At 42.8% G+C, this 27,998-nt stretch overlaps 2 protein-coding genes across 12 annotated transcripts in view; both read right to left on the bottom strand.

Moving 5' to 3' along the window:
• unc13a (unc-13 homolog A (C. elegans)) overlaps positions 1-21,757 on the bottom strand; it is a 50,918-nt gene extending 29,161 nt beyond the window's left edge. For 6 of the 10 annotated variants that reach the window (XM_030432570.1, XM_030432573.1, XM_030432571.1 and 3 more), the window contains exons 1-17: positions 21,361-21,757; positions 15,262-15,291; positions 15,053-15,152; positions 12,946-13,063; positions 11,542-11,665; positions 11,259-11,329; positions 10,961-11,015; positions 10,227-10,256; positions 8,937-9,132; positions 7,124-7,243; positions 4,909-5,724; positions 4,095-4,188; positions 3,008-3,054; positions 2,745-2,823; positions 1,017-1,022; positions 669-743; positions 351-570 (exon numbers count right to left, since the gene is read on the bottom strand). In XM_030432570.1, coding sequence (XP_030288430.1) covers positions 351-570; positions 669-743; positions 1,017-1,022; positions 2,745-2,823; positions 3,008-3,054; positions 4,095-4,188; positions 4,909-5,724; positions 7,124-7,243; positions 8,937-9,132; positions 10,227-10,256; positions 10,961-11,015; positions 11,259-11,329; positions 11,542-11,665; positions 12,946-13,063; positions 15,053-15,152; positions 15,262-15,291; positions 21,361-21,382 — 2,203 coding nt within the window. In that variant the 5' untranslated portion in view covers positions 21,383-21,757. The remainder of the gene's footprint in view (positions 1-350; positions 571-668; positions 744-1,016; positions 1,023-2,744; positions 2,824-3,007; positions 3,055-4,094; positions 4,189-4,908; positions 5,725-7,123; positions 7,244-8,936; positions 9,133-10,226; positions 10,257-10,960; positions 11,016-11,258; positions 11,330-11,541; positions 11,666-12,945; positions 13,064-15,052; positions 15,153-15,261; positions 15,292-21,360) is intronic. The other 4 variants (XM_030432577.1, XM_030432578.1, XM_030432579.1 and 1 more) reach the window with 1 other exon arrangement.
• A 1,694-nt stretch (positions 21,758-23,451) lies between these two features.
• On the bottom strand, positions 23,452-27,966 carry hmg20b (high mobility group 20B). Of its 2 annotated transcripts, none has more exons than XM_030434535.1 (9): positions 27,900-27,966; positions 27,418-27,519; positions 26,205-26,405; positions 25,806-25,926; positions 25,616-25,668; positions 25,451-25,517; positions 25,075-25,290; positions 24,639-24,771; positions 23,452-24,094 (listed from the first exon to the last, which is right to left on the bottom strand). In XM_030434535.1, exons 1-9 carry the CDS (start codon positions 27,945-27,947, stop codon positions 24,082-24,084), a joined length of 954 nt encoding a protein of 317 aa, XP_030290395.1. In that variant the 5' UTR covers positions 27,948-27,966; the 3' UTR covers positions 23,452-24,081. The 2 variants fall into 2 exon arrangements, with proteins under 2 accessions (XP_030290395.1, XP_030290396.1); XM_030434536.1 differs by lacking the exon at positions 27,900-27,966 and adding an exon at positions 27,821-27,845.
• Between the last annotated feature and the right edge of the window lie 32 nt (positions 27,967-27,998).

The following is a 27,998-nucleotide window of genomic DNA, read 5'->3' as shown; positions in this document are numbered from 1 at the left end:
TAATAAGAAAAAACAGCGCTGTCACAAAAAGTATTCAGGAAATGCTGTAAATATTTTATACTATATTTTAGATTAAAATTTGGCTCTTAGATATCTCAGTATTTTGTTGGTGATGAAATTATGATTTTAGGCCAAGCTGCAAATATATAATATATTATCACGCAGTTAAAGCAATACAAAAAAATTAAAGCTCCATAATAATTAACACAATATATGTAATTTCTCTAATCCACACAAAAAATGCTAAGCTTTGCTATTGAACGAACATCACAGTGTTTCATGATTTTTTTCAGATCAGTTTCTCATCAGGGCAAAAACAGAACCAGTTCTTTTTCCGATATTGTACTTACTTTGTAGACAATCAGCATTGAGTAGATCTTGGCACTTCTCGTGGCATTTGACCCCACATTCAGTACAGCGCATGCCCTGGCGAGCGATGCCCCACAGCAGTCCCTCGCACTCGTAGCAGTAAGTGGGCGTGGTGGCGGTCCACACCTCAAAGTTGTGTGGGGTGGTGCAGGAGATGGGATATATGAGGGCCTGGAGGGTCTTTTTGTAGACATGACTCTTCTGCAAGGGCACAAATGAGGGAAGGAGAGGGTCAGCAATGTGCTACAATCAGAAATATTTTAACAGAAGTTGAATTAACGTTATAAATGAGGACTGACCAGTTCTTCGTTATGGAGGGTGCTGGATGTCAGGGCTGACGTGATGCCTGCCTTCCTGGAGTTCTGAACCAAGGACTGAGTGGCAGGAGAGAGGAGGGGTTAGTGTCTTTCAGCTTCTACCTCAATATCAGGTTTTATTCAAAACAAATCTCAGGGCAGCCTCTGAGGCAAGGTGTATTATTACGTCTGTCTGGCAATATTCCCCTGAATAGTTACAGCAAACTAGAGGTGCCAACTGCAGAATTCAAAGTGCTTCCTCTCATAAGAGTGATCAATTTGCTGGCTAGACGAGAAGACTACTATGCCTTCACAGGTGTTTTGATAGCAAATGGTGTTGGTGTTACTCACCATAGCCTGTGGCCGTGCAGAGAAAGTGGGAGGAACAAGGGAGAGATATAATATTAGAAAGAGGAAAGCAAGAGGAGGAGATTTCCTTAGAGAATTAAAAAGCAAAAGAAATGTTGAGAAAAGATCATAGACTGGGCAATTAATAGTCGACAGAGCCACCGCGACATCACCATTTGGAGCCTCTAGTTCAGCATTACAACCGCCTCCATCTTGGCTTTTTTTTGGAGGCAGAAGTGACCATATTCTAAAGAGAGAGTGGAGCTAGGGACAGTACTGATTGGATCTGACTGAAAGTCTAAGGACGTACTGTGGTAGCCACTTGTCAAACAAAATATAGCCCCGCCCACCCCGCTTTATCGTTTTTTTTTTTACTCTAAATGGAACCTTAAGTTACAGAATGAACATCATTCGGTCTTCACTTTTCAGACCTAGACCTCCATCCACTGTTTATGGAAAAGATGCATTCATTGTGCATATACTGTCGTTTTAGTGATTTAACAAGAACGGATTTCCACAATAAGAGCACAAGGGGGAAATCAAACAAGGTGAATCAACAGCCGGATGTTGATGACTTCAATAGAGAGCGTGTCAACCAGACTTTCGTATCTGACATCTGAATGAAACAGCCTGTGATCAATGTTCATTCAGCCATTACCCCACCCCGTCCGATCAATTACCCGAGACACTCTGACACATTTTGTGTGCATGTGTGTGTGTGTGTGTGTGCACAGTGACAGAGAGAGGAAGTGAAACATGGGGCACCTGCCTGTGACTGCCTGTCTGTGCTTCGTGAGTCTTTATTAGTGAAGACAGTTAATTACCTGCGTGTGGTTAAGCAGGGATCTGGTGTGATGAGGAAAACGGAACACGGAGTTTTGCATGGCGGTTAATATAAAGAGCTACATTGTCTTTGACTTTGCAAGCCTCCACTACAGGGCAATCAAAGTAGTAGTTTAACACTTTGACGAACACAGTATGCTTTTTTGCGTTTGTGTCATGAGCTGGTGTTTCATTCAAACTACTCATCTCTCTGTTGAATATAAAGCTGTAGCCTGCAGGTGGTTAGCTTAGCTTAGCACAAAGACTGGGAACAGGGGGAAACAACCCAGGTAATGAAGGTAATACAACCCACCTGCCAGCAAACACTAAACAGAATGTTAACGTTTGGTAAGAAAGCAAACAAAGGTGTATCCAAAAAATGTCAGACCACTCCTCTAAAGTTTTCTTTCATTTACCTTCCTGAAAAGCTGAAGCATTATACTAATGTGAGTTTAATGTATATCTGTACTTGATAGTACAACATTTTAACAATGATGGAAAAGAGATAATGCTGTCCAGCACAAGATACTCAAAGGAAGTGGGTTGTATGAATGAGTGACAGCTTTCTCCAATCTTATCCTTAATGAGGAGTGGGGATGATGGCAGCGTGGGGTACTCAAAGCTCTTTTATATGACAGCATCTAGCACACATCGATGTCACTTTGCCCTGGAGCTCGCCTCATCAGGCTGTAATAGCAGGGAAATGTACAGTATTGCGGATGTAGTGCAGTGGGCGAAAAATGAGGGAGATATCCAAGGTAAAGAGAATGAGACAAGAGAGAATCTGAAGGAAAACAGGAGAAGGTTTAATGGGAGAGAGCGCAGCCTGCTAAGATGAGCGATAGATGGACTGGGGAGATTTGAGACACTTAGTCAGGGGAATATAAAGAGATTAGTACAGAAACTCACCAGGTCTCTGACCAGAGGCATAGCTTTCCTCTTCCTGAGGTCTGGCATGCTGTCGATGCTATACAGAGCGCCACCCATCCTGGAGACAACACACACACAGAGCAGAGTACAACACCCGCTATTATTTCAGCTATAGTCGTTAGACATGACGAATCAATTAGACGACAAATGCATTCGGACGTTCAGGCTGTGGGCTTGCCTTTTGGTTGGTAGGTTATAAATTTTTCAATGACTGTAGTAGTAACAGCGTCATGGTTACTTACCCTGCTGATAAAAGCAGAGAGGCGATGCCAACACTTTCTCCTCGGGCCTAAGGGGAAGGAGAGAGATGAGATGAGAAAAAGAGAGGCAAGCAGGGTGCCATAAGAGCTGTGACTGGATGAATGGGGAGCGTAGCATATTATAGTACTGTACATGGTGCTTTTATATTGTTCTTTTTATTGAGAACAACAGAAGGGAAAGATACGGTATGGTGTTCCCTTAGCAAAAAGCCCTATTTCATGTAGCCACAATGACTGCAAGCGTTCAGAGAATTCACAAATGAATAATACAACAGTGGTGCAAGTGGGAGACAGAAAGGAAAAAGGGGGGAGATTAGGAGAGTGGTGTAGCTGAGTTAAGTCTTTGTGAGTGAGTGTGGTGATTACTGACATCAGCAGTGGCTTCTCTGTGTTTGAGAATCATAGTAAAAGTAGATTACAGCCAGATGGCCATCCGTGTAATCATTCTTCTAATTCTATCTGCTCAGTTATTGAAAGACAATGTTCTTTGTCTGCCTGCCTGCTCAAAGAATGACACACAGCATGGATACTCACGTCACACTGGCGCACAGAAATAGTGACTGTTGGTATTAACGTTGGGCATTGAAAAAGAAACTTAGCAGGCTTACATGCAATATAAATGAGTGATTGATGAGTGTTGAGTGATCAACACACTACTGGCCACACCCACCTGAGCGTCTGCTCCAGCCATGGGTAGCAGAACGGACTACATGCAAATCGCTACGAGGATGGCAACAAACTGAAAAGAAAATAATGAAATGGCAAAAAACAGTACAAGGGATAAACAGAAACTATCAAATAAACACAAGACAATATAATTCACAGCGATAACCAACTAATAACTGGGAAACATGGTGGAGCAGTCAACAGAAGGTGGAAAAAAAACCAACAACACAGTAACAGTCGAGCGTGCAGGGAATGACGCAACAAGTCTGCGACCTCCAGTAGTAGATTTCAGCAGGGCAACAACAGAGACGACATATTACCGGGCATTCACCTCACACGAATCCACACCTGTGTGCACAAAAACACACTAAGAAACAAACACACAACCACACACAGGCTGTACCTCTTGCAGTTGTAGTCGTACTCTGCTGAAGAGTCGAAGCCAGTTAGCTTTTGCTCTGGCGGGACCAGGTTCCATGATTTCCCTCTTTGGGAAGCTATAACAAGGGTAAAAGAAAGAGTTATTCATATACTTGTTGTGTCAATGTGTGTTAGCTAATTTAGTGAATGTACAGTAATGTTAGCGATAACTATCACTGACTAATAGTACCAAACTTATTAAAGGGGGACTCCAGCTAAGGTGCCCTTAAGATCTCCCAAGAAAGGAATGAATATGTATGTTGTCGTCTTCTTCTTCTTCCTCACCTGATGTTGCACACTTCATTTAACACAAGCTAGAGGAAATAACCCTGATGATGTCATCAGGCATTAAGATACTTTGATGGAAATCTGGAATATTTGAGGGCTTCTCCTGTACTAAGGACGAAAAGTCAGAATTTCTGTTGTGTTCATGTAACCTTAAAATTAGCTTTTAATATCTAGAGAGGAAGCAAGTCCTCTTCCACAGAGTCTGCCATGTTGAATTGCTGTACTGGAGGGTGAGATGAGGGGTATTAAGTTGCTCACTGTTAAATGCCACAACACACTGGACTATACAACCTGTTTACAGATCTCTACCTACCCTCTCTACCCTATCTCAAGTCTGTCTGCTACATTACAGGCAAATGAAAGTGTGGTCTGAAAGTTGGGTCTGTTGAATTAAATATACAGTATGCGCTTATTTTTACGTGAATGAGGCACCAGTTGAATGCCTTTGAAATGTAACTAAATGTAGTGTTTTTCCTCTACGAAGGTGACATTGTTTGAACAGTGTTCACCTTGGAACAGGTGGCTCCTCTGGTTTCTCTTCTGGAGCTGGGGGGACACTCTCTGCTGCGGGAGGCTGCTCGGGGGATGGAGGTTCCTCCAGCAGCAGCAGCTCAGACTTGGGCTCAGGCTCAATGGGCTCGATATCTTTAGCTGGGAGCTGCGATGCAGGCGCGGCGGTGGACATACTGGTAGTAGACAGAACTGGCTGGGTGGGTGCAAATGAAGGTTTGGCGGATTCTGCACTGAAAGGGGGCAGCTTGTCGCCCTGTGTGACTGGAGGTTGACCAGGAGCTGTGCTGGGGGGCTGCAGCTGATCTTGGGCTGGTCGCTGCTGATGCAACGACGGCTGCTTCTCCAGTGGTGGCCTGGTGGACGACAGGCCATCGGCGGGAGGCATCACGGTGGGGGCAGTGCTTGTGGGTGTGGGGGTGTAGGGCGGCTCCTGGTCCTCGCTGAGTGTGCCATCAAGCTGATACATATCTTCATCTTCTTCATAAGGCATCTCCTCCTCATCTTCATAGTTGTAGACCCCTTCCTCCCTGTACATTTCGCCCTCCTCTTCGGCGTACAACGCCCCCTCCTCCCCTCCATCTTTGAGGTAGCCGCCCTCGTCGCTGTAGACGCCTTGGGGGTCCTCGCCGTCCCAGCCCGGGGAATCCTCTTTACCATAGCTGACGGAGGAGTGGCAGGAGTGGTAGGAGTCGTTCTCATCGTAGAACTCAGAACCTCGCAAGCTCTCGCCGTCCTCGGGAACGAACTCCTCGCTGAGCTGAGAGCTGCCTCGACTCAACTCGCCTGATGAGGCGTAACGACTGTCTGTAGGACTGAAGGGAGGGGGAGACACAGACATCTGTTACATGTCCACGCCCACACAGGTTTAAAGGAAAACTAGGGGAGTCCCACAGTTACACAACAAAGACTTTGGTTGTCACGGTGACACTTAAGGAGCGTGTGTTGGGGCCAAGGAGGGACACAGCTAACAAATAGGAGAAGAGGGGTGACTTTGAACCAACCATTGAGAAAACTCGGAGTAGTGGGGTCTAAGCTAGTGATGCATCTATGTAACTGCAATGGGAATTAACACAGAAACACACACCATACAAAACGATATAAATAGACCTATTCAAATGAAGGAGAGTGAACCTGGCGATGTTGAGGGTAATTTATTAGCCTGGCAGAACTAAACAGTCTCTTTTTGTAGATGAATAAGTGAATAATATTTATTCACTGTGATGAATGAGGCTATTAGACACTGAGACGGACCATGAATCAGAGAGAGATTTGAGACACATGCAAAACAATTTCTCTCTCTCAGACACACGGACACGGACGCACGCTCACACTCTTTGTTCCGTCTCTATTGATTACGTTGGTTCAATAATGCGTGGTGCAGGGGCAGTAAAGGAGAGAACTGTATCATGGCATCGGGCTGTGAGCCAGAGGGAATACACAAGTGTGGGTGAGCGGACACATAAACACTCAATCACGACACCCCTGTTCTGCTCTATTCATCATCTATCTCACCATCTCTCATCCAACACAAAGACGGACACAGACAGTGACAAATGCTTGCATAATGTGTGAGTCTAAATACTTGTCTGCCCTCAACAGGGTGAAACTGAGATGAAAATGAAAGTAATCCGTCTTGGCCTCTCTGCTAGGGCCCAGTTATTAGGCTGAAGGGCCCCTGCTGTCTTACAAGTGGAAATGTGTATAATTAGCAAGTATGGGACACACAGAATAAGACAGGGCTCTGCTTAAAGTCTCATATAAAGGATGAGGCTGTAATAACAGGCTGTCGCGACAACAGATTCACACAGGCTCTTCCATAAAACTCCCACCAACAATTAACCTCTCTGTCTCTGACTTTCAGGAAACAACACACATGCGCATACACGCAGCTTGTCCATCACTCACCCACACACATAAACACAAAACTGCGCAGAACTCACAAGAGTTTAACAATGGCCAAGATGAGTATGATACATCATTTGTGATTCTTCACCAGGAAAACACAGTAAATATAGATGCGGGACCAGTAGTTTTCTATAGAAAAGTATAGAATATACATATACAGAGATAGGGTAAGAGCGCATGCATGCAAGCACAGCGAGCGAGGAGGACGGGACAAGTCCACCACTGACGTCACAGCGAGACGGAGTCACAGGCCGGAGCAGGAGAAGGAAGAGGAGGAGGAGCTGGAGAGGAGGTACAGAGACCCACCTATCGGACAGTGAATGCCTACTGTCTAGAGAATACTGACGACTGGTGCGCCGGCTCGACCCTGAGCCTGAGTCGATATCGCTGCGCCCGTTGGTGGCGGAGTCTAAACTATCATAGCGTCTGGTCAGAGGAGCAAGGAGGGAGGTAGGGAGGAGGGGAGAGGTGGGAGAGGAGCATCAGTAGAGCTCAGTGCAAATCTTTCAAAGAAAGCTCTAACCAAACTGAGCCTCTGCACTGCCCAGATAAAGGAAAGGTTCACACTTTTTCAGGCTGTCTTAATAACAACAGTTAAATGTTCATGTGAATGATGAAGCAAGTTGCTGTGATCTTTCCACCTCTTCATAATGGCCATTAAAAGACTCTTCAACAGTCTGAGATATTCGAGTCAGCTGGGTGAAGTGGTGGAGAAAGTATTCAGATCCTCTACTTAAGTAAAAGTACTTATACCACACTATGAAAATAAATGTATGTACATTCCACTTCTGGGTATATTTCAAAGTTATTGTCTATTTTGACATTTTTGTGTGACCGTCCCTCCACTGGAGCTCAACAGTAGACAGTAACTTCAGAATATACCTTCAATATATACTTGGTTTTGTCCTGAGTCACTTAAATGGGAAGTGAAGCGAAGAAAGGGATCACTTAAAGGGGGAATTCTGATATTTTTAAACATTAAAAATGTGAGTCAGTATTGGGGAGAGGAATTTGGAGTTTACGTAAAGCAACTGTCAGCAAGAAATTAAGTTAAGGCTGACTATTTAATGGATTTTGACCAGGGCCAGACAACAACTGCAACAGCTCACCTCGTGAGATTTCAGACCGATACTAGTGTTCCTTGGTAAAAAAAAACCAGATCTTATTACTCAACAAAAAGAGTCTCTGTAGGAATCGTTTCCATAATGTTGTCAGAAAATTAGAATGTGACAGTTTCAGTGGACATAACTTTGAGTGTTGCAGTTGCCCCAGAGGATTACGTTGTAGCTAGTGAAGCCATGTCGGCAGCTAAGAACGATCTTTAGAATCGATTCACAAAGCTTGACCGTTATGAACAGGAGGACCGCTCACAGCAACCTGTTTCGATATTCATCTAAACATCTGACTATTGTTTGAAGACAGACTTGAAAAAAAGTGAACGTATCCTTTAAGTTTCTGCACATAGACCTCCTACTGAGGCTGAGCACTTGAAGATTTACTTTACCCATCGACATCTACCCAAAATCAAAACCTTCAGCTTTTTCTGAGCAATGCATTCTAATCATCTGCCGCCTTTGAAAACATGTCGAACAATGTTCAGAGATACTGTCATGTCCAGCAGTTCATGTATTATCTGCACAACAAGTGGGCGCAGGAAAGATCACATGGGTTTTTTTTTTCTTTTTTTGATGCTCACGCACTCGACGTGCACACAAAGATGCAGGCACGCACGCACGCATTCACACATGCACACAGTAAAGATAACCACAATGGCCCACTTCATACATGACCTGTATACAAGAACTGTGCGCCCCAGCATGCTTGTATACACTGAGGCCAGGGTTATTCTCTAGAGGAGGAGAGCACAGTGGGACAACATGTTACCATGTACAATAAAATGAAACAAAACAAGGTCGTCTGTCGGGGCTGAGCTGTCTGAGGGATAAATGCTTCAGAATAATTAAGATGGGATAGTACATTGTCATCATCTTACAGTTCATTTGGTGTTTTTTCTCCTCCTGTCTCACCAGAATTAAGCCCTTTTCTACCTGCTGCTGATACATTCTGACAGCCTGCCATGGTAATCTCATGAAAAACAACAACAACTCAGTCTCGTTACCTCATGGCTCTGTGGTCGTAGTCCAGCTCATGTATGTCATCGGTGTAGGAGTGTCTGTATTGCTGTTGCCTCATGGGATACTGGTGCATTGAAGCGTTGGGTTGGGAGGTGGTGTAGAAGGGAGGCGGGATACTGTTACTGGTCTCGCTTCGGTAGTCGCTGTCCCTGTCATCCACGGCGCTGTCTGGATCCTCGTCTGTTTCCACAAACACAACGGGAGACAGCACAATGTGATATGGCGAGGTGATTGGTCGGAATTGTGACCTCAACTGTGTCAAATCAATTCCTTCATAGGTTCAAAATCAATACTGTATTTGTATCTTAAAATAATTGAGATGGTTTTACTGTTTTAACCTATAAAGTTTGGATTTAGGGACAACCTGCATAACACCAGGCAGGATGATGATTTTCAAATACTTTACCATCGCTGGAAAACAAAGGATGTACGTTTGGTTTCAGAATTGGGGTGAAACAGTGAAAAAAACATTAAAAATTGAGTGAGTGTATAGAAAAATGATAATTTTTTATCAGATTCCTTTATAGATACCAGATACTTTCTGATACATCATTGTCATATTTTTACTACTATTAACTATTTAGTGTCTCATTTTTGACTAACTTCCATTTCCCTTTTTCAGCCCCAAGTAATACCTACAGGTATTCATTTCAGGCAGCACACAAACCCAACAACCTTCAGCAATAAGGAACATGGATGTAAAATGACGTCCTATAAAAGATGTTAAGTGACACATGAAGCCAAAACAGTTCGACATCCAGGTATAAAACTGCCTGAATCTTTCCGCATAGTGTCCGTGTTGTGAGGTGGGAATACGATTATTTAATCAAACAGTTTTTCTAGACGTTCCAAATGTTAATCAAATGGTTTGACCGCTATAAAAAATTGGCGTCAAAGTCTGACGCTCCTCCTGGGGGTCTGGGTAAGACAGCCTGCATGAAGCCTGACAGACAAGACTCAGGGCAAATGAAACGTTTGCACAGCACAAGTTTGCTGCTTTGAGTGAGAAATGATCAAATACCACAGAGTTTATTCCACTGCAGCTAAACTCAGTTTAATTCTAACAGCTTGACTTTAAATCCATCAAGGGAACACGAGCTGGGATGAAGTTCAGACAGGATGCGGAGAGGGAAGAGGGAAAAAACTATATTTTCTTGCTAGCTAATAGTCTCTGGGGAAAAACTACACTAGGAGATCATTACATTAAGTGAGACATGGACAATAAATACAGAGTTACTCCAAGTCATTAGCAGAAGCGCTTGAAAGAAACTTACTTTGCTGATCTCCCCACAGACTCCAATTACCTGCGAGGAGATAAAGGGTTGGGGGGGGGGGGGGGGGGAAACAAATGAGGTTTGGGCCACAATTCACACACATCAGCAGTCTACAGAGCCAGGTAAACAAACATGCAGCCCTGAGCAATGATCATTTAAAATGAATATATACATACACACATATGCGCTCATCAGTGTATGTGCGTGTGAGAGTGTAGAAAAGCACAAGGTCTTCAGAGAAGCTTAGATAAAAATCAACTTTTGTGCAAATGCTGCTGGCCTTGATGCTGCTAAGTAACGAAGAACAGAAAAAACGCACACATGCTGTTGCCATCTCTGCGCACACACAAGCATCATGCCACCAACCAACCAACCCATCCTGTCCACAGATTTACACCCTACACACTTATCCACCTGCTCCCCCCCTGTGTCATCATCACTAGACAGACAGTCAGGCAGGGCGGTCCGTGTCTGACAACCCAGCTTATGTCAGTTCGCATTCATCACGCATCTCGCACCTATAAGTCATTTCCAGCGTTCAGACAGGCTTGCATGCATGATTCGTCACATCAGCTTCCCTCCGTCCCTCGGCTTCCCGCCGTTGCCTCATCTATCAGCCTCATTTCTACATCCTGTCTGGCCCTGTTCTCAGTAGGAGTCTGTGTGATGGAGCAGGGAAAAGGAGGAGGCATGAAAAGGACAAAAGAGGAGGAGGAGGTGGACGGAGGACTCACAGCACTGCGTGGATGGAGCATGAAGTGGCCGCTCCTGTTCTTCTTGATAGGCGTACTGAGGGGGGGAAAAAAAATCAGGCGTATTATTAAAAAAAAAAAAAAATAACATCCAGCAATTCTTCTTCGCTGGAAAAAAATATTGACTTGGCAAATGTGCTCATATTGGCAGCCACAGAGTGTAATTAGAGGGAGTGTGGAGGATAAAGAAAGAGATGGAAAGGAAACACAATAGGACGAAAGAGAAGGGAATAAATAGACGTGGAAAGACAGATGGCGCAGAGAGCGATGTGGATCTTACATCTTGATCTCTCATGGCGTTTAGTTGTTCAAGTTTCTTGGCCCAGTATCTGGCCTCCTCCTCTGGAATGTCTGCAGAACACGACACAAACACTCAACAAGTTTCTCCGCATCAAATGCGTCCTTGGTTGAGAGTGAACTTTCTACTGTTAGCGCTGTAGTCATAGCAGCAAGTAAAATAAGCAGTAAATGTTGTCATTGTAGGACTAGCAGTAGCAACTAATGAACAAAGTACAGTACGAAGCACAAGGCAGGATAAATAAAACTCTGATGAAAGGCCAAACCTAGTGGCAGTTCAAAGCGGGTGTCGAGCAGCAGCCGGTGAAAGGTCGGGTCTTTGGTTCCACAGATCTCATTCTCAGCCATGATTGCGTTGGAGTCCAGGGTCAGCCACTGGCCTGGACCCTCCTGGAAAAAGAATCGAGGAAGCAGAGGGGCAGAGAAATATGACTGCGTCATTACTTACTTACTGGAAAGACTAATTATCAGGCTATCATTAGCTTTGACTAAAGAACAAATCTCTTAGTTGCCTCACTGTGACGGCAAGACTCGTGGTTGTCACTGTGCCCGGTCGCAGCACCTGAACATTTATTCTAAGTGGGACAATCAAAAATACCAAGGAAGTACCTACGTCCCTCACACCATCCTACTATCTCATTCAGTTCAGTGGTTTACAGTATTTAAGCATTCTTTGTGCACAAACGTAACAAGCCTGAATGTGACATGTATTATTGATTGAGTATAATTCGCGAAAGTATCAGCTGATGTGTTATACTATGCAGCAGGACTACATTATAAATCAAAGCAGTATGTAGATGTAAAAAAAAATCAACAAATATCGAAACATTAAAAAAACAAATTGTTGACCAAGACTAACCACTTCCAAAACAAAACACGCTGTCATACGTAGTGGATTAAATATCACTTTAGTCCAAAAAAAACACCCTTTTTTGTTTTCCTTTTAATCATCTATTGTAACAAGTGGAAATGTGGTTATGCCTCGCACTGCTGGATCTATTCTTAAGATGTCGCCTGAATTAACCAAGCAGCATGCTCAACGCAACACAGTGAGCAAAGCAGAAAAAAACCCTGCAGGGTATACAAGAGTGAGCCCTTAGCAATGCTGGTCTTAACTTCCAAACCCTGTTAGGACTCTAAACTAAAATGGTGCCAGCAGCAGCGTAGGAGTCGGAGGGATACGTGAGGCGGAAGCCATATCTAAATGGACCGCCTTGTTGTGGGAATGGTGTTGTGAATGATCAGAAACAATGATTTAATCAGAGGCTGTCAGCTGATCAGAGCAGCAGAATCCAGTATGAACTGACGCAAAACTTAATTTTCTCAATGTCACTTGTTATAATCTCCATTAATATGACAGCAGTGTTTCACTAGCTGTTTGATTACACATTGCTACTTACTCACTGTTTATTCATTCATATACAAACATGTAACTACTGTTGATCTGCACATAGCTGCTTGTAAATAAAACACTTAAAGAAGCTCAAAGCACTCTCAGAGTCTTACATCAAGGTAAATTAAAGTAACATTAAAAGTGTGATTAGGTGATTTTAATAATTACATTCATTCATCACTCTGACCAGACTGATCTTGTACTTGAAGTGCAGCCGATAAAACCTTATGCTGGGAGATGTCTGAGCCAGAGAGAGGGAGTGAGAGAGGGAGTATACCTCGTTGGACTGCCGTATGTTGCGCAGGGGGATCCATAAGGTCCCCACCATGGTGTCCCAGATCAGCCCTTTGTTCCACACCTCCACGGTCAGGCCCAGATCCAGCCGGTTTATCTCGCTGCTCGGCAGCAAGAGGAAGAGGCGGATTAAGAGCAAGAGAAACGGGTTAGGAAAAAGCAGGGGAAAAGGGAGTAAGATAATACAGTGCTGAGAGAGACGGGGCTGTATACAGACACCTCACTGCACAGAGAGGCTTCAACATAAATACAGTCTATGCCATCAGGAGCTTCTCTCAAATCTGGTGATGGATATGCACCGTGATTCAATCTGCAGAGGGAAATGAGTCATTCGGCCTGAAGATGGAAAGAGCAGGTGATTGTCAATGATATGGAGAGAGCGCAAGCCGAGGCTATCTATATCCCTTCTGTATAACAAACAAAAATGAACTCTGAGTCACTTTTTTCCATCAAACAACATTCGTATACAGTCCATACAGCTAAGGTCTGAAAATGATTTGTACAGTGATTACAAGTCTGACTGGCAGATTATCAGCTCACTGATCATCTCTCATTGTCCAACAGTGCCTCTTCTCAAGCCCACTGGCTGTCTTAACTGAATCAAAAGCTAATAGTAGTCAGCGCTTTGATATGAAAATGCATCTTTCTGTTTCCTTGGGAGGCAAAGAATTAATTTGGCAAATGGCTTCACAAAAGGGGGAAAAAAAGGGGGGCAGAGGTGCAGTGAACCCTGGAGAATACCTCTACACTGGGTGTGTGAACTCTGCTGCAGCGGCTCAAACATCACAGCTGTTATATCATCCCCTCGCTCTTCAAAGGAAGCGAGACAGAGAGGAATGAGGCAAAAATAACTCCTGGTATAAATGTCACAGCTGACCCTGCTGCCCTGCGGTGCACATCTGTGTGCTGAAGAGTGGAGCCCCGGAGGTGACATCTCTGTTTGTGTGAATTAACAGTATTTACTCCTTCTTAAACATTACATTTAAGGACTTTTCACTTTCTAGGCCCAAGTCCCTAATATAAAAATTAAATCAAATTAGATTTGTTTAATGGGAGCTAGCACACGGAAGCAGAGGCTCACAGACAACAAATATTAAAAGAGCCTGAGTTATATTTCTTGCACAAATTCTCTATTCCTATCTATTTACGACTACTAGAAAAAATGAAATGATTACATATGTATCCTCAAATTCACAAACTTCAAGTGATCTCAAGGATCCGTGGGAACCCTGATTCGCACTAGATAGTAGACTCTTACGTTTTGAACTATGTCAAACTAAAAATATGACCACACATCACGCCTTTCTTGCACGAAAGTCAAATCATTAACACTTTCACTCTTTGACAGCTTTTACCACATGATCCAAATCGATGCAGCAGAACTAGAGATATCGTCTGGAGATAGCAAGTCTCCCCAGACACTATTTCACAGGGGCACTGTTGCTGCATCCTGGGCTTTGCCTAGCCAAGAACTGTTGTGATTGGTTTAAAGAAATACAAACAAGCCAGAAACAAGTCCCTGTAGAATGATGAAGGATACAGCCAAACCTTTCTCTAGTGATGGCTCAGCACTGGCATGGTACAAAATCCCTCTGGTGCCAACAGTTCATTTTTAAACATGGGTGTGTTATGCTCGGGGTTGTCCAACTGCCACTGACTTAAATCATATTACTTGAGGCAATTTATCAGATTTAACGCCTTCAAGTCCAAACTCATGGCGCATGATTAATCTAATGGCTCCTTTCTCGGCCACCTAAACTTTAAATCTACCTCTATGTGTACAGTTGTTTGCATGTGAGCATCTCTATGCCACCTGCTCGACTTCAATGGGACACATGCAACAGGTATTGATGCTCTGCCAACCTGGCAACCGCGTGAAAATTGAGACGAAATGTGAGCGAGGAGGAAGACAATCAGGTACGAAAGAAATTGTGAGTCAGAATTGCGACAGAAATATTCAATTAAGCAACGTTGCACAGGGTTAGATACACAGAGAAGAAGAGGAAAATATATACAGAATAAGAGAGGAGCTAAAAGACATGGCGGGATAAAAGGGGCAGAAGACGTGAGAGAGGACAAGAAGCACTCACAACATGAAGTCCTGCTCCCAGCATGGCTGACTGCCTCGCACAGCGATGGTTGTGCTCTTAACATTCTGCACCTTCAGGGTCACGTATGTGTTAAATTTCTCTGCAAAAAGCGAAAAAGCAAACCCCATTAGTCACGCTACCGTGTGTGTCTTTCTATCAAACCGCCCGATTCAGCAGAATAATAAGTAATAAATGGATGATATCCTCACCTTGGGGTCCATCGAGCTTGCCTTTCTTCACTGCAAACAAATTGAGGAAACGAACAAGAGATTAGTGTGACTATGGACAAAGTGATCTTGAATATAACATTTTTAATAATGCAAACATAACATTCAGTGAATCCACAGAGGCTCTTCTTCTCCTGTCTCTGTGCCGGCAGGCCTCTCACATAGTTGACTCAGAGTTTTTCATGTGTCTGTTGTTTTGACTCTGTAACGAAGATGATTTAAAATTCAAAGTTCAATACTTAACACTTGAGCTGTCTTTTGATAATAGTCTTTTGTTTCAATGCATCATTCTGAAGCGAATACTGTGTGCACACTGTAATGGCTGTAGAAAAATTACAACACCCGCGTATAGATTTTTATTCCCTATTAACCTCGCCAGGCGGTCTGCCCCTGGGCTGGATTTTCCTGGAAAAATGAAAGCCGCATAATGGCACAAAGGGAAGTGCATCTGGCATTGCCTCACCCAAACAGGAAGAGGCATTCTTTTCCCTGATCGCTGCCTAAACTGCAAACCTCGCTGATGGAGAAGGCAAAGAAGTTGAAGAGGGAGAATGAAAGAAACCAACATAAAACAAGCGAACAGACGGACATCCACTCTGCTCTCTTGTATACATGTGCTCCTCTCACCACTGGGACATGTGATGGTTCGTTCCAAACCATAACAAAACCTGTTAACTGTTTGATCAACTCTTCTTTTACTTAAGCCCTTTCATAGCGCATAGATCAGGTCAGTAGCCAGGCTGCTAATGTTGTCTTTGCAACAGTGGTGCCTATATCACAAGGAAACGCTTGAGATAAGGGGAAATCAAACAGTCATCTATTTCCACTTGAAGTAATATTATTATAAATTTTTTTTACTTCTACAAGTACACATAAAAAAAAGACTTTGTAGTTGTAATGTAATGAGAGTAAACCATCCCCGAGCCTCTGCCTGTAGCCTATGTGCATGACAGTGTGGTTGGCTGGTGATTGGCAGGAGCCTGGCATTTCAGAAAGTGGGGGGGGGGGGGACGCCTCTGTCCTCTTTGGCCTGAATGACACAATCTCAATATGAAAGACTGCATCCGTACAGCAGGAGATGTCATGATCTCTGAGTCACTGGGCCAGAAGGACAGTTTGTGCAGGTGAGAGTAAAAGGTGACACCATGGAGGAGAGCGGCCACACGCCTCGTCATCTCCGAACGATGTATTTGTATGTATTCCTGCATGGCAGACGACAAGGGGTGCTGGATGAAAGGCCAAGCAGCGCTGCTTTTTTGTCTCACACAATAGACGAGGCTCCGCTGCGTTGCCAGGGCCAGCCTCTACATGCAGGGACCTCTGAAAGTACCAGACTGACTTTTAAAACCAGTGACGTCAGAAGCCTATTCATTATTCATTCAATCAGGCGCCCTGCCGATGCCCAGCATCCCCATGTTCAGCAGTGAGGTATTAATATTCAGAGCTCTGTTTTTTTTTTAATCCCTGCTGATTGCATCTTTTCACTGATGTTACATTTTAGGGAAGAAATACAAGGAATAATTTAGAAATCTAATTGGACCACAACAACAAATTCCCAGCGCATGTTTACATTTATAAAGTGGTGACCCGCAGTCCAACACTCTGATATAGACAGATCTAAACAAATAAACACTCCCTGTTAGCAGATCAAGCATCACCAGGGTGGCAAAAATGATGATGACAAAGAAACACATTCGTTCAGCATCATTTTTCTTAGTGACAGCGAAGCTAGCATGATAATCAATGTGGACAAATTGGCTTCTAAAAATAGCGTCACCTCAGCGAACCCTTGCCCCTTGGATAACACTAATCACTTACACTTATCACTTAAACATCTCTCTGATTCATGAGGCAGGTGCCCGGGTGAGTGGTCTGGAGGAGCTTCTTAGCCAACTTCAAAGTAAAAAAAACCCTTTTCTGATGAATTAGCTGCTGACAAGGCAGCCACGCCAGAGGGGGAGAGGAGGGTGCTTTTCCCAGGAAGCACTGAATATTCATTTGACAAAGAGGCGTCCAAATGAGTTCTTTTTTTAAAAAAACTTTAAATAGACAATAGATGACAGATGCACCTTGGCTGCACCCTTGCCAACACTCCCTGTCACACACTCTCCTCTGCACAGCATCCGCCAGTCATCGACCCTCTCTCTCTCTTCCCCTCTCACTCCATCGCTCGCTCCCACAAGCTCCCCCTGCCATGTGGCGAGTATGCACGTGCGCTCCCTTTTCTATCTCTTTCTCTCGTGCTCCATTAATCTCTCTGTGCAGCCGGATACGGGCAGAGCGCGCTGCATCCCCAACACTAAAAATAACCACTTCAGTGTGACAGGGGTGGGGGGTGCCGGAAAGGGGGTGTGTGTGAGTGGTGGGGATGGTAGGGAGGGGAGGGGAGGGGGCTGCTTAAAGCTCACAGGCATAAGACTAAATCACCAACGCTGCAGTTAAAGCACAGGGGGAAGGAGTGAAGAGGAGTAGGTGGAAAAAAAAAAGGAGTGTGATATATTTTCTGCAAACCCTCAACAGAAAGTACCTGCCACAGCAATTACAGAATCTCATTTTCTCTTTCTGTGCTGCAGAAGAATTGGACAAATACACTCACTCATGCCCCGGTGTAAAGGAGCTAAAAGGGGCTTTTTATTTCTGAGGTTTTCCAATCAAAAGCTTTTTCAAGGAGCCTACAATTCAGAGCAATTACACCGACACCAGGAGCTAAAATATAAACCTGCAGGCAGGGGGGATGCAGTGAAGAGAAATCTGAAGATTATGACCAAAAAAAAGGAGAGAATTGACTCAAGTGCACAATTAAGTGAGAAAAAGTAGCAAAGATTGAGAGGTCGTTACAGCATCGCTCACTCACTGCCAGAGAGAAATCGGTCACACACCTGCAGCATGCCTCCGGAAATATATCAATAACGGCAATTAGAATGTGACACACCGGTAGTCACTGATGACTGATGCATTCAGACAGACTACAGAAAATGCAGAACCTTTCATGTCATGATTACCCTGTCCGACATGATTTTAACCAATGATCATCAATATAAACATTAAATATATTACAATCTAATATAATATATTAAAATAAAATCGTACGACAGCATGCTGCAATCACTCTACATTTTGTTAGAAAATATCATAAATTATCCCATCACAGACAGGACACACATCTATTTTTTGTGAAAAACCAAGAATCTTAGATAACTAATAATACATCATGAGGTCCTCCTGCACAAATAAAGTGTAGATAAACTGTGGTAACCTCGTCTCCCTGTCCTACAGTGTGAACACCGTCCTTTCGTCCATGGATGACAGACTGAGGGAAATGAAAGTAAATCAATAAAACCAATGTATGACTCTATGCCAGTGAAGTAAACAGCTTTTTCAAGTCACTCATGTGAGAATATTCACGTTTATCTCGATCTCACCAGATCGAGGATCCACATCAACTCTTAGATGCCGGCCACCTAAACACATCCTCCATCAAAGTTTTGTGAAAACATGTTGAGTAGCTTATGTGTAATCCTGTTAACAAACCAACCAACCAACAAACGAACATCACCTCCTTGGTGGTGGCAAATCATGGAAACTGAAAATGTGAGTACAAAATATAAAGTACATACACATTCCAAGGTTATATGTGCTTCTACAGAATACGCGGCCTTGGACTTATTAACTACATGATATGAATGTTACATTATCCACTGTACTGTATATATTTCCATTAAAACACAACTGATCTTTGCTCCTAATTATTTCCAGACTCCCAGTTACCTAGTCATTATGACAACAACGCAGCAGTGTGTTTGAAATGATAATAAGACACAGAACCAGCCAAGGACGGCTTGGTGCTGAATTTCATTCAAATCTAATGTTGGACTTTCTGCGGGAAAATCTTCCATAACGATCTGAATAAATACTGTATGTAAATACTCTTAAACAGATGTTTGGATGGTGCTGCGGTGAAAGAAGGTGAGACTAATGAGGATGTCTCTCACGACTCACTCTGTTCTAAAGTTATGTGCGAACTGGCGTCTCACTACAGGTGGGGTGACAGGGAGAGGCTGGTTGCCAGGTCTGAATACGCTTATGCAGCTTCTGTGGCACAAGCTTTCATTTGAAAGGCTGCCTCTAACATCAAGAGACGTGGAAGACCATGCACACGTCTCGCGTTGCCACAATCTTTATCGGCCCGACTCGTTCCACAGCGGGGATCATTTCCTCATTCTTCTCAGAGCCACCGGAAAGAAATATAATATCAATATAAACCTAGCTGCAGGTCTATAATGCTGTGTGTAGAAACTAATGAGAAAAATGCCAGCAGAGACCTGAATTACCATTGGGGTTGCTATGCCAACAAAGCTTCAGGACATAAAGGGGACCACCAATGAGCCTGAATCTCATTCCAGACATCTGTGCAATCAGCTCGAGCGCTGGTGTCAACAGTACGGCAGCCTCTTTACAAAACACTACAGGCCGGGTCCAAGCTCTCTGAAGAAGAAGCTTGAGGGGAATCACCTTTCTATTCTTTCCTGCAGTGCTCCACGATAAATCAGGCGACACCGGTCTCGAGTGTCCAGTGAGTAGTAAATAAACGCAAACTGGTCCACAAATCTCCCAGTGCATGTGGCAAATGTGTTCTTAATTGGAGGGAGTTATTAGGAAGATGTTATTAACTGTCACAACGAGGGGAAACTCACAGCAATTCACAGAGGATTTGAGAGAGCAGCAGATTACTGTCTATTCATACGTCTGGGTGGTTTTGACGGTGTTTGAAGGTGTTGATGACTGTTCTCCTGAAGAAGTTAAGAGAAACTTTGAGCACAGTTCCAAGGACAGGGATAAATGACCGGATCAGTACGTGTTGAACTGTGCTTTAACTTTCGGTGCCCAAAGTCGGGGACTGACCAGAGGCTATTGAGAAGGTTACAGGAGATCCACAGGATAACGGCACTTCCCTCCCAAGACATCTGCACAATCAACCCAGCCAGTTTCCCCTTAGACAGTTACGCAAATTCAATTAAAATCACGTCCGACAGCAGAGGACCCAGATTTGATTAATTCGAAGAAATGCAGTCTTAATAAAGGGAAGTCTTCAGTCTTTTCGCTTCTATTTTGGAGCCCAAAACTTCAACTCGATCAACCGAAACCAACATCTATAAAACCACATAGGCTATGTCAGGTAACTTTCTTGTTTCTTGTTTCACATCCCAGGCTTTGCAGAAAAAAAGACACATATGCCTTCGATAACTGTAGACACTGTCATGACACAGTGCAGTGTGATGAGTAGGGCCTGTTCATACAGTAGAAAAACAATTTTGGCACAAATGAGGAATCTTGAATTATTCAGAGAGAGAGAACATCTTGTGGTTGTCATTATAGAAGCTCAATCAATAGGAGGCATGTAGATTAAAGCCTGCAGCACCCAATCGCGTCGCGTCAATAAGTACCCTACTGTAAAGACACCCGCAGGCTACTGTACACGCCTTTTTTTTTTCTCTTTGGCTCCGCGCAATTACGCATGAAAACTGAGACGAAATGTCGGCAATGGTAGATGATTTCTTATCAAAAATGCTATCAGCTCTTTGACATGAAACATAAAAAAAACAAAAAACAAAACACCCACCCCTTCTGTCACACGGGCACAAACTGAGAGTGGATAACATCTTGTTTTACTATGTTTGACAGCGGCTGCCAGAACGCATACACCTACTCCATGAATCGATCCGGTTGTAGCGATACCAGTTTTTTTTTTTTTTTTTTATGAAATGAACCCAAGGCTGTCGAAGTGAAATATTTTAGGGTGAATCACATAAAAAAAAAAAAAAAAAATCAAACCAGAAACATTTAAAAGGTGATGTCAAGTATTCGCCTTATTAATTGAATTTGCACCCTTTGTCAAATGTCAACATTACTGTGCAAGATGGCTATACCCAAAACACTGATGTATGGATATCTTCACAGGTAAATTCCTAAAAAGCTGCAAAGAAAAAGACTTGCGGCTGCTGAAGCCGCTCGCACTACAGCCGGTTGAGGAAATTGGCAGCAAGTCGTGCCAAGACGCGGATTGTGAGTTTTTCCTCTTACCTCCAACACACAGCAATGACATTTCTTATATGTGCCTTTTTTTTTTTTCGTCCAGGGTCCAGTTTCTTCACCAGCGTCCGTAATTGAGCTAATCTGTGCGATGGATAGTGGACAATACACCCTGGGAATGAACCGTCGGGGCTGGAGATGGAGATACTGCCGTCGCCCGGCGGGGACAGGGCCTGGCAGGAGCTCGTTGCGCTTCACGGAAACAACAAATCTTCCCACTCGGAGGGTGAGCGCTGATCCTCTCTCGTCTTTTTGGTGGCCTGTCCGTCTGAATTCGAGCCTCTTGTCCGACCCCCTCCTTCTACTCTCAGCTATCCGCTCCCCGACGCACAGCCATCTTGTTCAGCTTCAGCACCACCGCTGCTGTGGACAGCTCCTGGCAGTGACGTCAGAGCGGTGGGGGGGGGGGGGGGGGGGGACGACTGTCAAACACCTGATCTGTAGCCTCTCCCTCCAGATTTTAAACACTCGAAAATATCTGAGGAGATCCGCACTTTTTGGTACCCTGAGATAATATCACAACATGGAGGTTTTTTCCGCTGAAGAATATTGTGATCGTTTATTTTTGCCCCGATTCTGGGGGAACGACTTCAGAGGAATTCTGGGTAATAACACAGCAGTGAGTCAGTGGCAGCAGGAGTGTCGGTTATAATACCATCACACTGTGCAGCTTTAACAGACTCTCATCTGAAAGGCATGATTTTAAAGGATAAGTTCATCCAAAAATGACAAAACTCACCCCCATGCCGATGGAAAGTCAGTTGAAGTATTCGTAGTCCACAAAGCATTTCTGGAGCTTCGCAGCAAAACAGCGCTGCGTCATTCTCCTAAACAACTGAAGTAGATAGGGACTTGTTTAAAGATGTAAACAACAACAACAACAACAACAACAACAAACACATAAAATGGCAAAAAAAACAAAACAAAAAAACACAAAAAAGAAGCCCAGAGATCCCAACTTGATTTAAAAAGACAGTATTTACACAGATGGGTATGAATGCTAATGTATTTAGCTTACCGCTATAGTAAAGATTTTGGCTTTAAAAGGACATAAAGTATGTCTTTAAAATCAGTTTTCAGTGCTTTCCGAGACTGGCACTGATTGAGCTGAATGGAGTCATGTTTTCATTCAGTAGTTTCTTTTACGATTTAAAACGAGTCCCCATCTACTTCAGCTGTTAAGGAGAATGCTGACAACGCAGTTTTGCTGTAATGCCCCAGAAATCTTTGTGGACTATAAAACTTCACCGGACTTCCCCATCGGTATAAGAGTGAGTAGTTAATGACTGAAATTAAAATGTTTGGGTCATGAAATTTAAGCTTGTTCTTCTTTTACAGGGTCCCTTTATGGAAGCACAGACATTCATTTGTCCCTCTGTCTGTTTAACTTATTAATAATAATTACTGCAGGTTCCACCGATCGCTGCACGTAAAGTAAGTTGCATTGTTACTTGTAAATAATACACTAAGATGCTTATGGTGCGAGATGTGTGCTAACTTTGTTGTTTTAACAGTGTGCCTGACTTTGTGATCAACTTGCTTTGTTATTTTGATCACAGGTAATCTTCGCACATGTGCTCTCATTAATGTGTTTTCACCGTAATGCCTGTTTGATGCAGCAGACAAACAGAAAAGTGAAACACATCATCTGTACGTTAGTGTGACCACAAATTGCACTCAGCTAGGCTCCGTCTTATTAAACTGTGTTGCATGTTAACCCCAGGTTAGCCCATTTTCATCATTCCAGTTTAAAAAGAAAAGCCAATCACCAGACTAATATGACCTTTCAGTTGGTCCAACGTTCAATGCTTTTATTTTTGTAGTTCAACAGCTCCCCCTGTTGGATTATAACATCCACTGCATCTTTACCTTCTGTCATTTGGGGTCAGGTCAACGTCACATGCTCACACAAAAGCATATTTTTCCAGTAACTTCTAGTGGAATCTGGCCATGCATATTTCAGAGGGGAAAACATGTTGTTTTGTGATCTGATTTAAACTGTAGTTGGGGCTTTTTAAATCATTACAACAACAATTTGAAATTGACAACATTTCAAAAAATGAATAACTGCACAAATTCACCTTTTGTTGGAAATGTTTTCTGTGTAGTTTAATGAACATTTCAGAAAATACAAATATACTTCACAAATATATAATATTCTGACAACATGTGAAACTGCTTGTCCATTTAACAACCCGCTACTAAATCCAAACATGTTTACCCCAACATTTTATTTCACCTTTTACATTTTTTCATGCACTCGATAACACTACGAACACAGTCCCCACCCACCAAATACCAAATGGCATTTACTGTAAACTCATAACATACAGGCTTGTCTTGTTGGACAGGTCAGGGGCCTGTAGCATTTGCTAAAACTACACAATAGGGTTGCAGTCAATCCAAATTTAAATGCGGTTCAGAAGATAAAACTACATATAATGAAATTCCTGAACTGTTAAAAGCCTCAACTCTGCCACACAGATTTACATTCACATAAACTCATGTGAATGAATACATGTATTCTGCAGAATACATAAATTCATAGAGAAGAGGCATGTAGACAGGACTGCGTGTGTGGTATTTTTAAGTATTTGTACCCTCGTCTTTACTCCTTGAGATATCCACATGCTCTGTTGAACGGCACTGACTTGAACTAATACCACAAAGCCGGCCGTGTGTCCCTGTGTTGCAGGACGAACAGGAGTGTCCTCATAACTTCTCACTGGCAAAGACACACACACAATGAGAGAAAAAAATCACTTGAGGATTATGAACAAAATTAATAGAAAAACCTACTTGGACCAACAATAATGTGAATAAAAAAAAAATTTTGACTAGGACATTTTATTATATTGTTATGAACCTATTTATTTGTGTGTATTTTCTTTCATTTTTAATGTCACACTGTTAGGGACTTTGAGCCTCAATTCATGTATGCAAGCCACTTATTACTGAAGATATTAATTAAATAAAAATCAGAAACTATTGCATGGCGCCCAATATTTTAGTAAACACTCCTAATGATGATGAGACATTTAAACCCAGTTTGATACACATAAATATACGTGTTTAAGTCTGGTTTAACCGTATCCTTTGATGGTGAAAATATAATTGCATGGACATCCAATCAATCCTATAGTTAGGCAAGGTGAAGTGTAGCAGATTGATTAGAAGAAGCAAAGACTATGAGCACGCTTAATTATGGCTTCTGATCTCTGTTTTTACATTTTAACCCTACCAGGTTGTGTTTGAGAGACATTAGTTACCTGTCCAGATGAGAAAGGACTTCACAAAGCTGGCTGAGCAGTGCACGATGCTTGTGAGGGTTTCCCTCCAGCGCTCCATTGAGACGACTCAGATATGAGTCCAGGTTCCCAAGAGATGCTGTCTCACCTGTGCCTGTTCAGAGAAGATACCGAAGAGTTCATGCCAAGTCCTCTCAAGGTGAAATATCATGGAATTTAAGCACTGATATGACAATCCAATTCAGATCAAAATAGCTGTTCTTAGCAGCTGGTGTTATAGCCAGATATTGAAGACTTATGCGTACTGGTCATGTAACATCGCTAACATTATAAATGTATTTATACTATAGTATGAACAAAATGTGACTAGCGTGAAAATATTCCTGATGGCAAATACATTTATTTAATATCCATCTGTCTACCCGCTCTAGCTAAATATAGCCAACTGACTGCTGACCTGGCAGAGGTACCGCTGACAGACTGTTGACCAGTGTGTGTTTAATCGACACCAAGTGTTGGTGCAGAGCCTGTGTCCGCTTCTCGTCCAGCCCCAGCTCAGCCTCCAGGCGCTCTTTAGCATTGTACATGTCCTTAATGTGGCGCTGAAGCACTGCATTCTGCTCTTCAAACTCAATGTTTGCCTTACGAAGCCGGCGCAACTCAGCCTCTCGTGCTACACCACAGAGAGAAACAAAGCAGGATTTGATGAAAGTGTAAAACTTACATGATCTGCTAGATTGAATTTAATTTAGTGAAATATCCTTTTAGCAAAGGTAATCGTGGGCTTGTGATCTATCAGAATGATCATTTCCTGTTTCCAGTTCCTCCTTTACCTTTGTTCTGATCGAGGAACTCCTCTGTGAAGATGGGGATGTCGAATCTGCTTGAAAGGTCAGAGGCCTAAAGGACAAGATCAGACAACTCAGCTGTTTGAATCATTTGTATATAAAATAATATGATGCTGAATTTACAGTGAGACGATGTGATGTGTCATGTACCTTTGATAAAGACGGCTCTGAACTAGTACTGATGATGACAGATGGTGCGTCCTCTGGAAGAGAAAATTGTAAGTGCTTCTTACAGCTCGCAAGTAGAAAATAGGGAGTATCTTGCCATTTTCCTTGGCGATGTGGTGGCTATGCATGCACGAGCAATAACCAACATGACATATATCACATGAATTGTCACCTTTCTTGATCCTCTTGTCTTGAATCTTTGCGCTGGTGATTTGATAGGCCTCAGTCTGCTGATATTCCTTCAGTTCCTGGGCGTACTGCATCTTTTCCCGTTCCGCCTCATCCAGGTAGCGCTGTCAAGAGCGCAAGTAATGTCATGTTGATTCACTGAGAAAAAAAAAATCTGTCTTGCTAACAGACAAGTGCTTAATTATGTGAAGCATGTTATTTGGAAAATGGTCGTGTTACATTTATTAATACAAATATTTGCCAGCAAACAAATACTGCACTGAGAAACACAATTGATGTGAAATATCTTTTAAAAATAAAATCATACAACAGGATTTGATGTCTTGGGAAAAGTAAACAAGGCAGACAATGATGCTATTTGCAGCACAACCTGAATAACTACCTGTTTGTCATTCTGGGCTAACCGTGTCCACTCTGCTCCAAGTCTCTTGGTGATTTCTGGGAAAGGTAAGTCAGGGTATCGGGCCCGCATATGTTCTCTGCGTTCGTTCAGGAAGCGGACATATCCCGTCACTGGTGCTTTGGGACCATTTGGAAGCACCTTCTTTCTTTTCTTTCCCTTTGGCCAGCCTCTCTTCTTTGGCTGCAGAGAGGGGGAGCAACACTTTCATGAATGCTGGGACTGCTCAGTCATCTGTAAAAATTATCTTGCTCAGTAGAAAAATACTATAAATACATACCAGGGTTGGAGCTCACAATTTTTTTGAATATCAATTAATATACAGATTATTTTTCTCCATTAATTGTTGGGTGTGTACAATGTCAGCAAATACGATTAAGGGAAGATGGCTTTTTTAGTCCGACCAAAAGTCCAAAACTCTAAGAAATTCTATTATGAAAACTAGCAAATATTTACATTTGAGAAGCTGGACCAGAGTTGTTGGGGCATTTGGGTTAAAAAGTAACTTAAATCCATGGCATACACCTTACTCTGCAATAAATCCTACCTCGTGAAGTTTGAACTGTGAGGTATTTGATTCAGAGTATTATTTTTATTTATGCTCACTAAGGAGGCTGTAGTTAGTGAGAGAGAGGTGTGTTTTATTTATTTATTTATTAACACTCTATCCTGTTATTTTGTTTCTGCTACTCTGCTCAGCTGTTTACAAGACAGTCAATCTACCCTGTATAAAAAAAGGTTAAATACATAAGGCAATGAACAAGATCTACAAAAGCTAATCTAATCCAAATGTATTTTATTATGACCACCAATTGCAGTAAACCTAAATATGACAGTGTATGTGGAATACTATGGGTATTAATGCAATGACAGTTGAGATATCTTTGTTTTATTGATGGGATGTGTCTTGTTTTTGTCTTTAATCCTGTGGACATGTTTGTGTTTGTATATTCCTGGTTGAGACCAGAGATATTTTCCTCCTGTAACATTATAACCTTTGTGAATGCAGGAATTGTTGCAGGGCTGTTGCAATAGTGTGAATAACCTTTAGCTACCAAACATAAATAATGGATAGTAAAGTGATCAATCACACCTTTACTTGCCAAACTCGACAACCTTATTCCTCCAACCAAGGACGCACAATCAAAGCAATGAACAGGTCGTGCTGATCCTGGTCAGATGTAGGAGTACTCACCTCTTCTTGTGGTTGCTCTGCTGAATGTGAAGGTCTGGGCTGATGTGAAGCATCACTCTGCTCTTGTTTGATCCCTCCCATGATCTTCGCCCGTGTAACTGACTATAAACGTATAAAAATGGTCTTAATCCGTTAGGGTTTTGCCAAGGGAATACTTCTGTGTTGAATAACATAGAGGAAGTTGTACATAAACATGCGAGCACTAGTCAATTTCAGCATTATTTCCCCCGTAGGTCTTCCGCTTCTTATGCTAACCTGACTGTTAGCAGTCCAGAGCGGCTAACTGGTCGCTCTGTGCAGTTCTCACACACAACGGTAAATATCCAGAAACAAAAAAGGCGACACAAAGCACGAACTTTTCACAAGGGGAAAATTAAATACATACATATTTATCAGTACATACAGCAATGTTTGTTCACTTATAACAATGGCAATTTTGTAGAATTAGTCGTACTTTTCAGGATAAACGTTTTCTAACTCACCCGATAATGAAGCCCTCGGCCAAACAGGAAGAGAACGCTGCCTGTCATCTGATTGGTCGGCGCGGTGAGTCGTGATTGGTTGGTTGGATATCCCCCTTA

Source organism: Sparus aurata, chromosome 11 (genome assembly GCF_900880675.1).
Source record: "Sparus aurata chromosome 11, fSpaAur1.1, whole genome shotgun sequence".
Classification (NCBI taxonomy): Eukaryota; Metazoa; Chordata; class Actinopteri; order Spariformes; family Sparidae; genus Sparus; species Sparus aurata.
The sequence above is the reverse complement of the archived record's forward strand: the minus strand, read 5'-3'. Positions and strand labels throughout refer to the sequence as shown.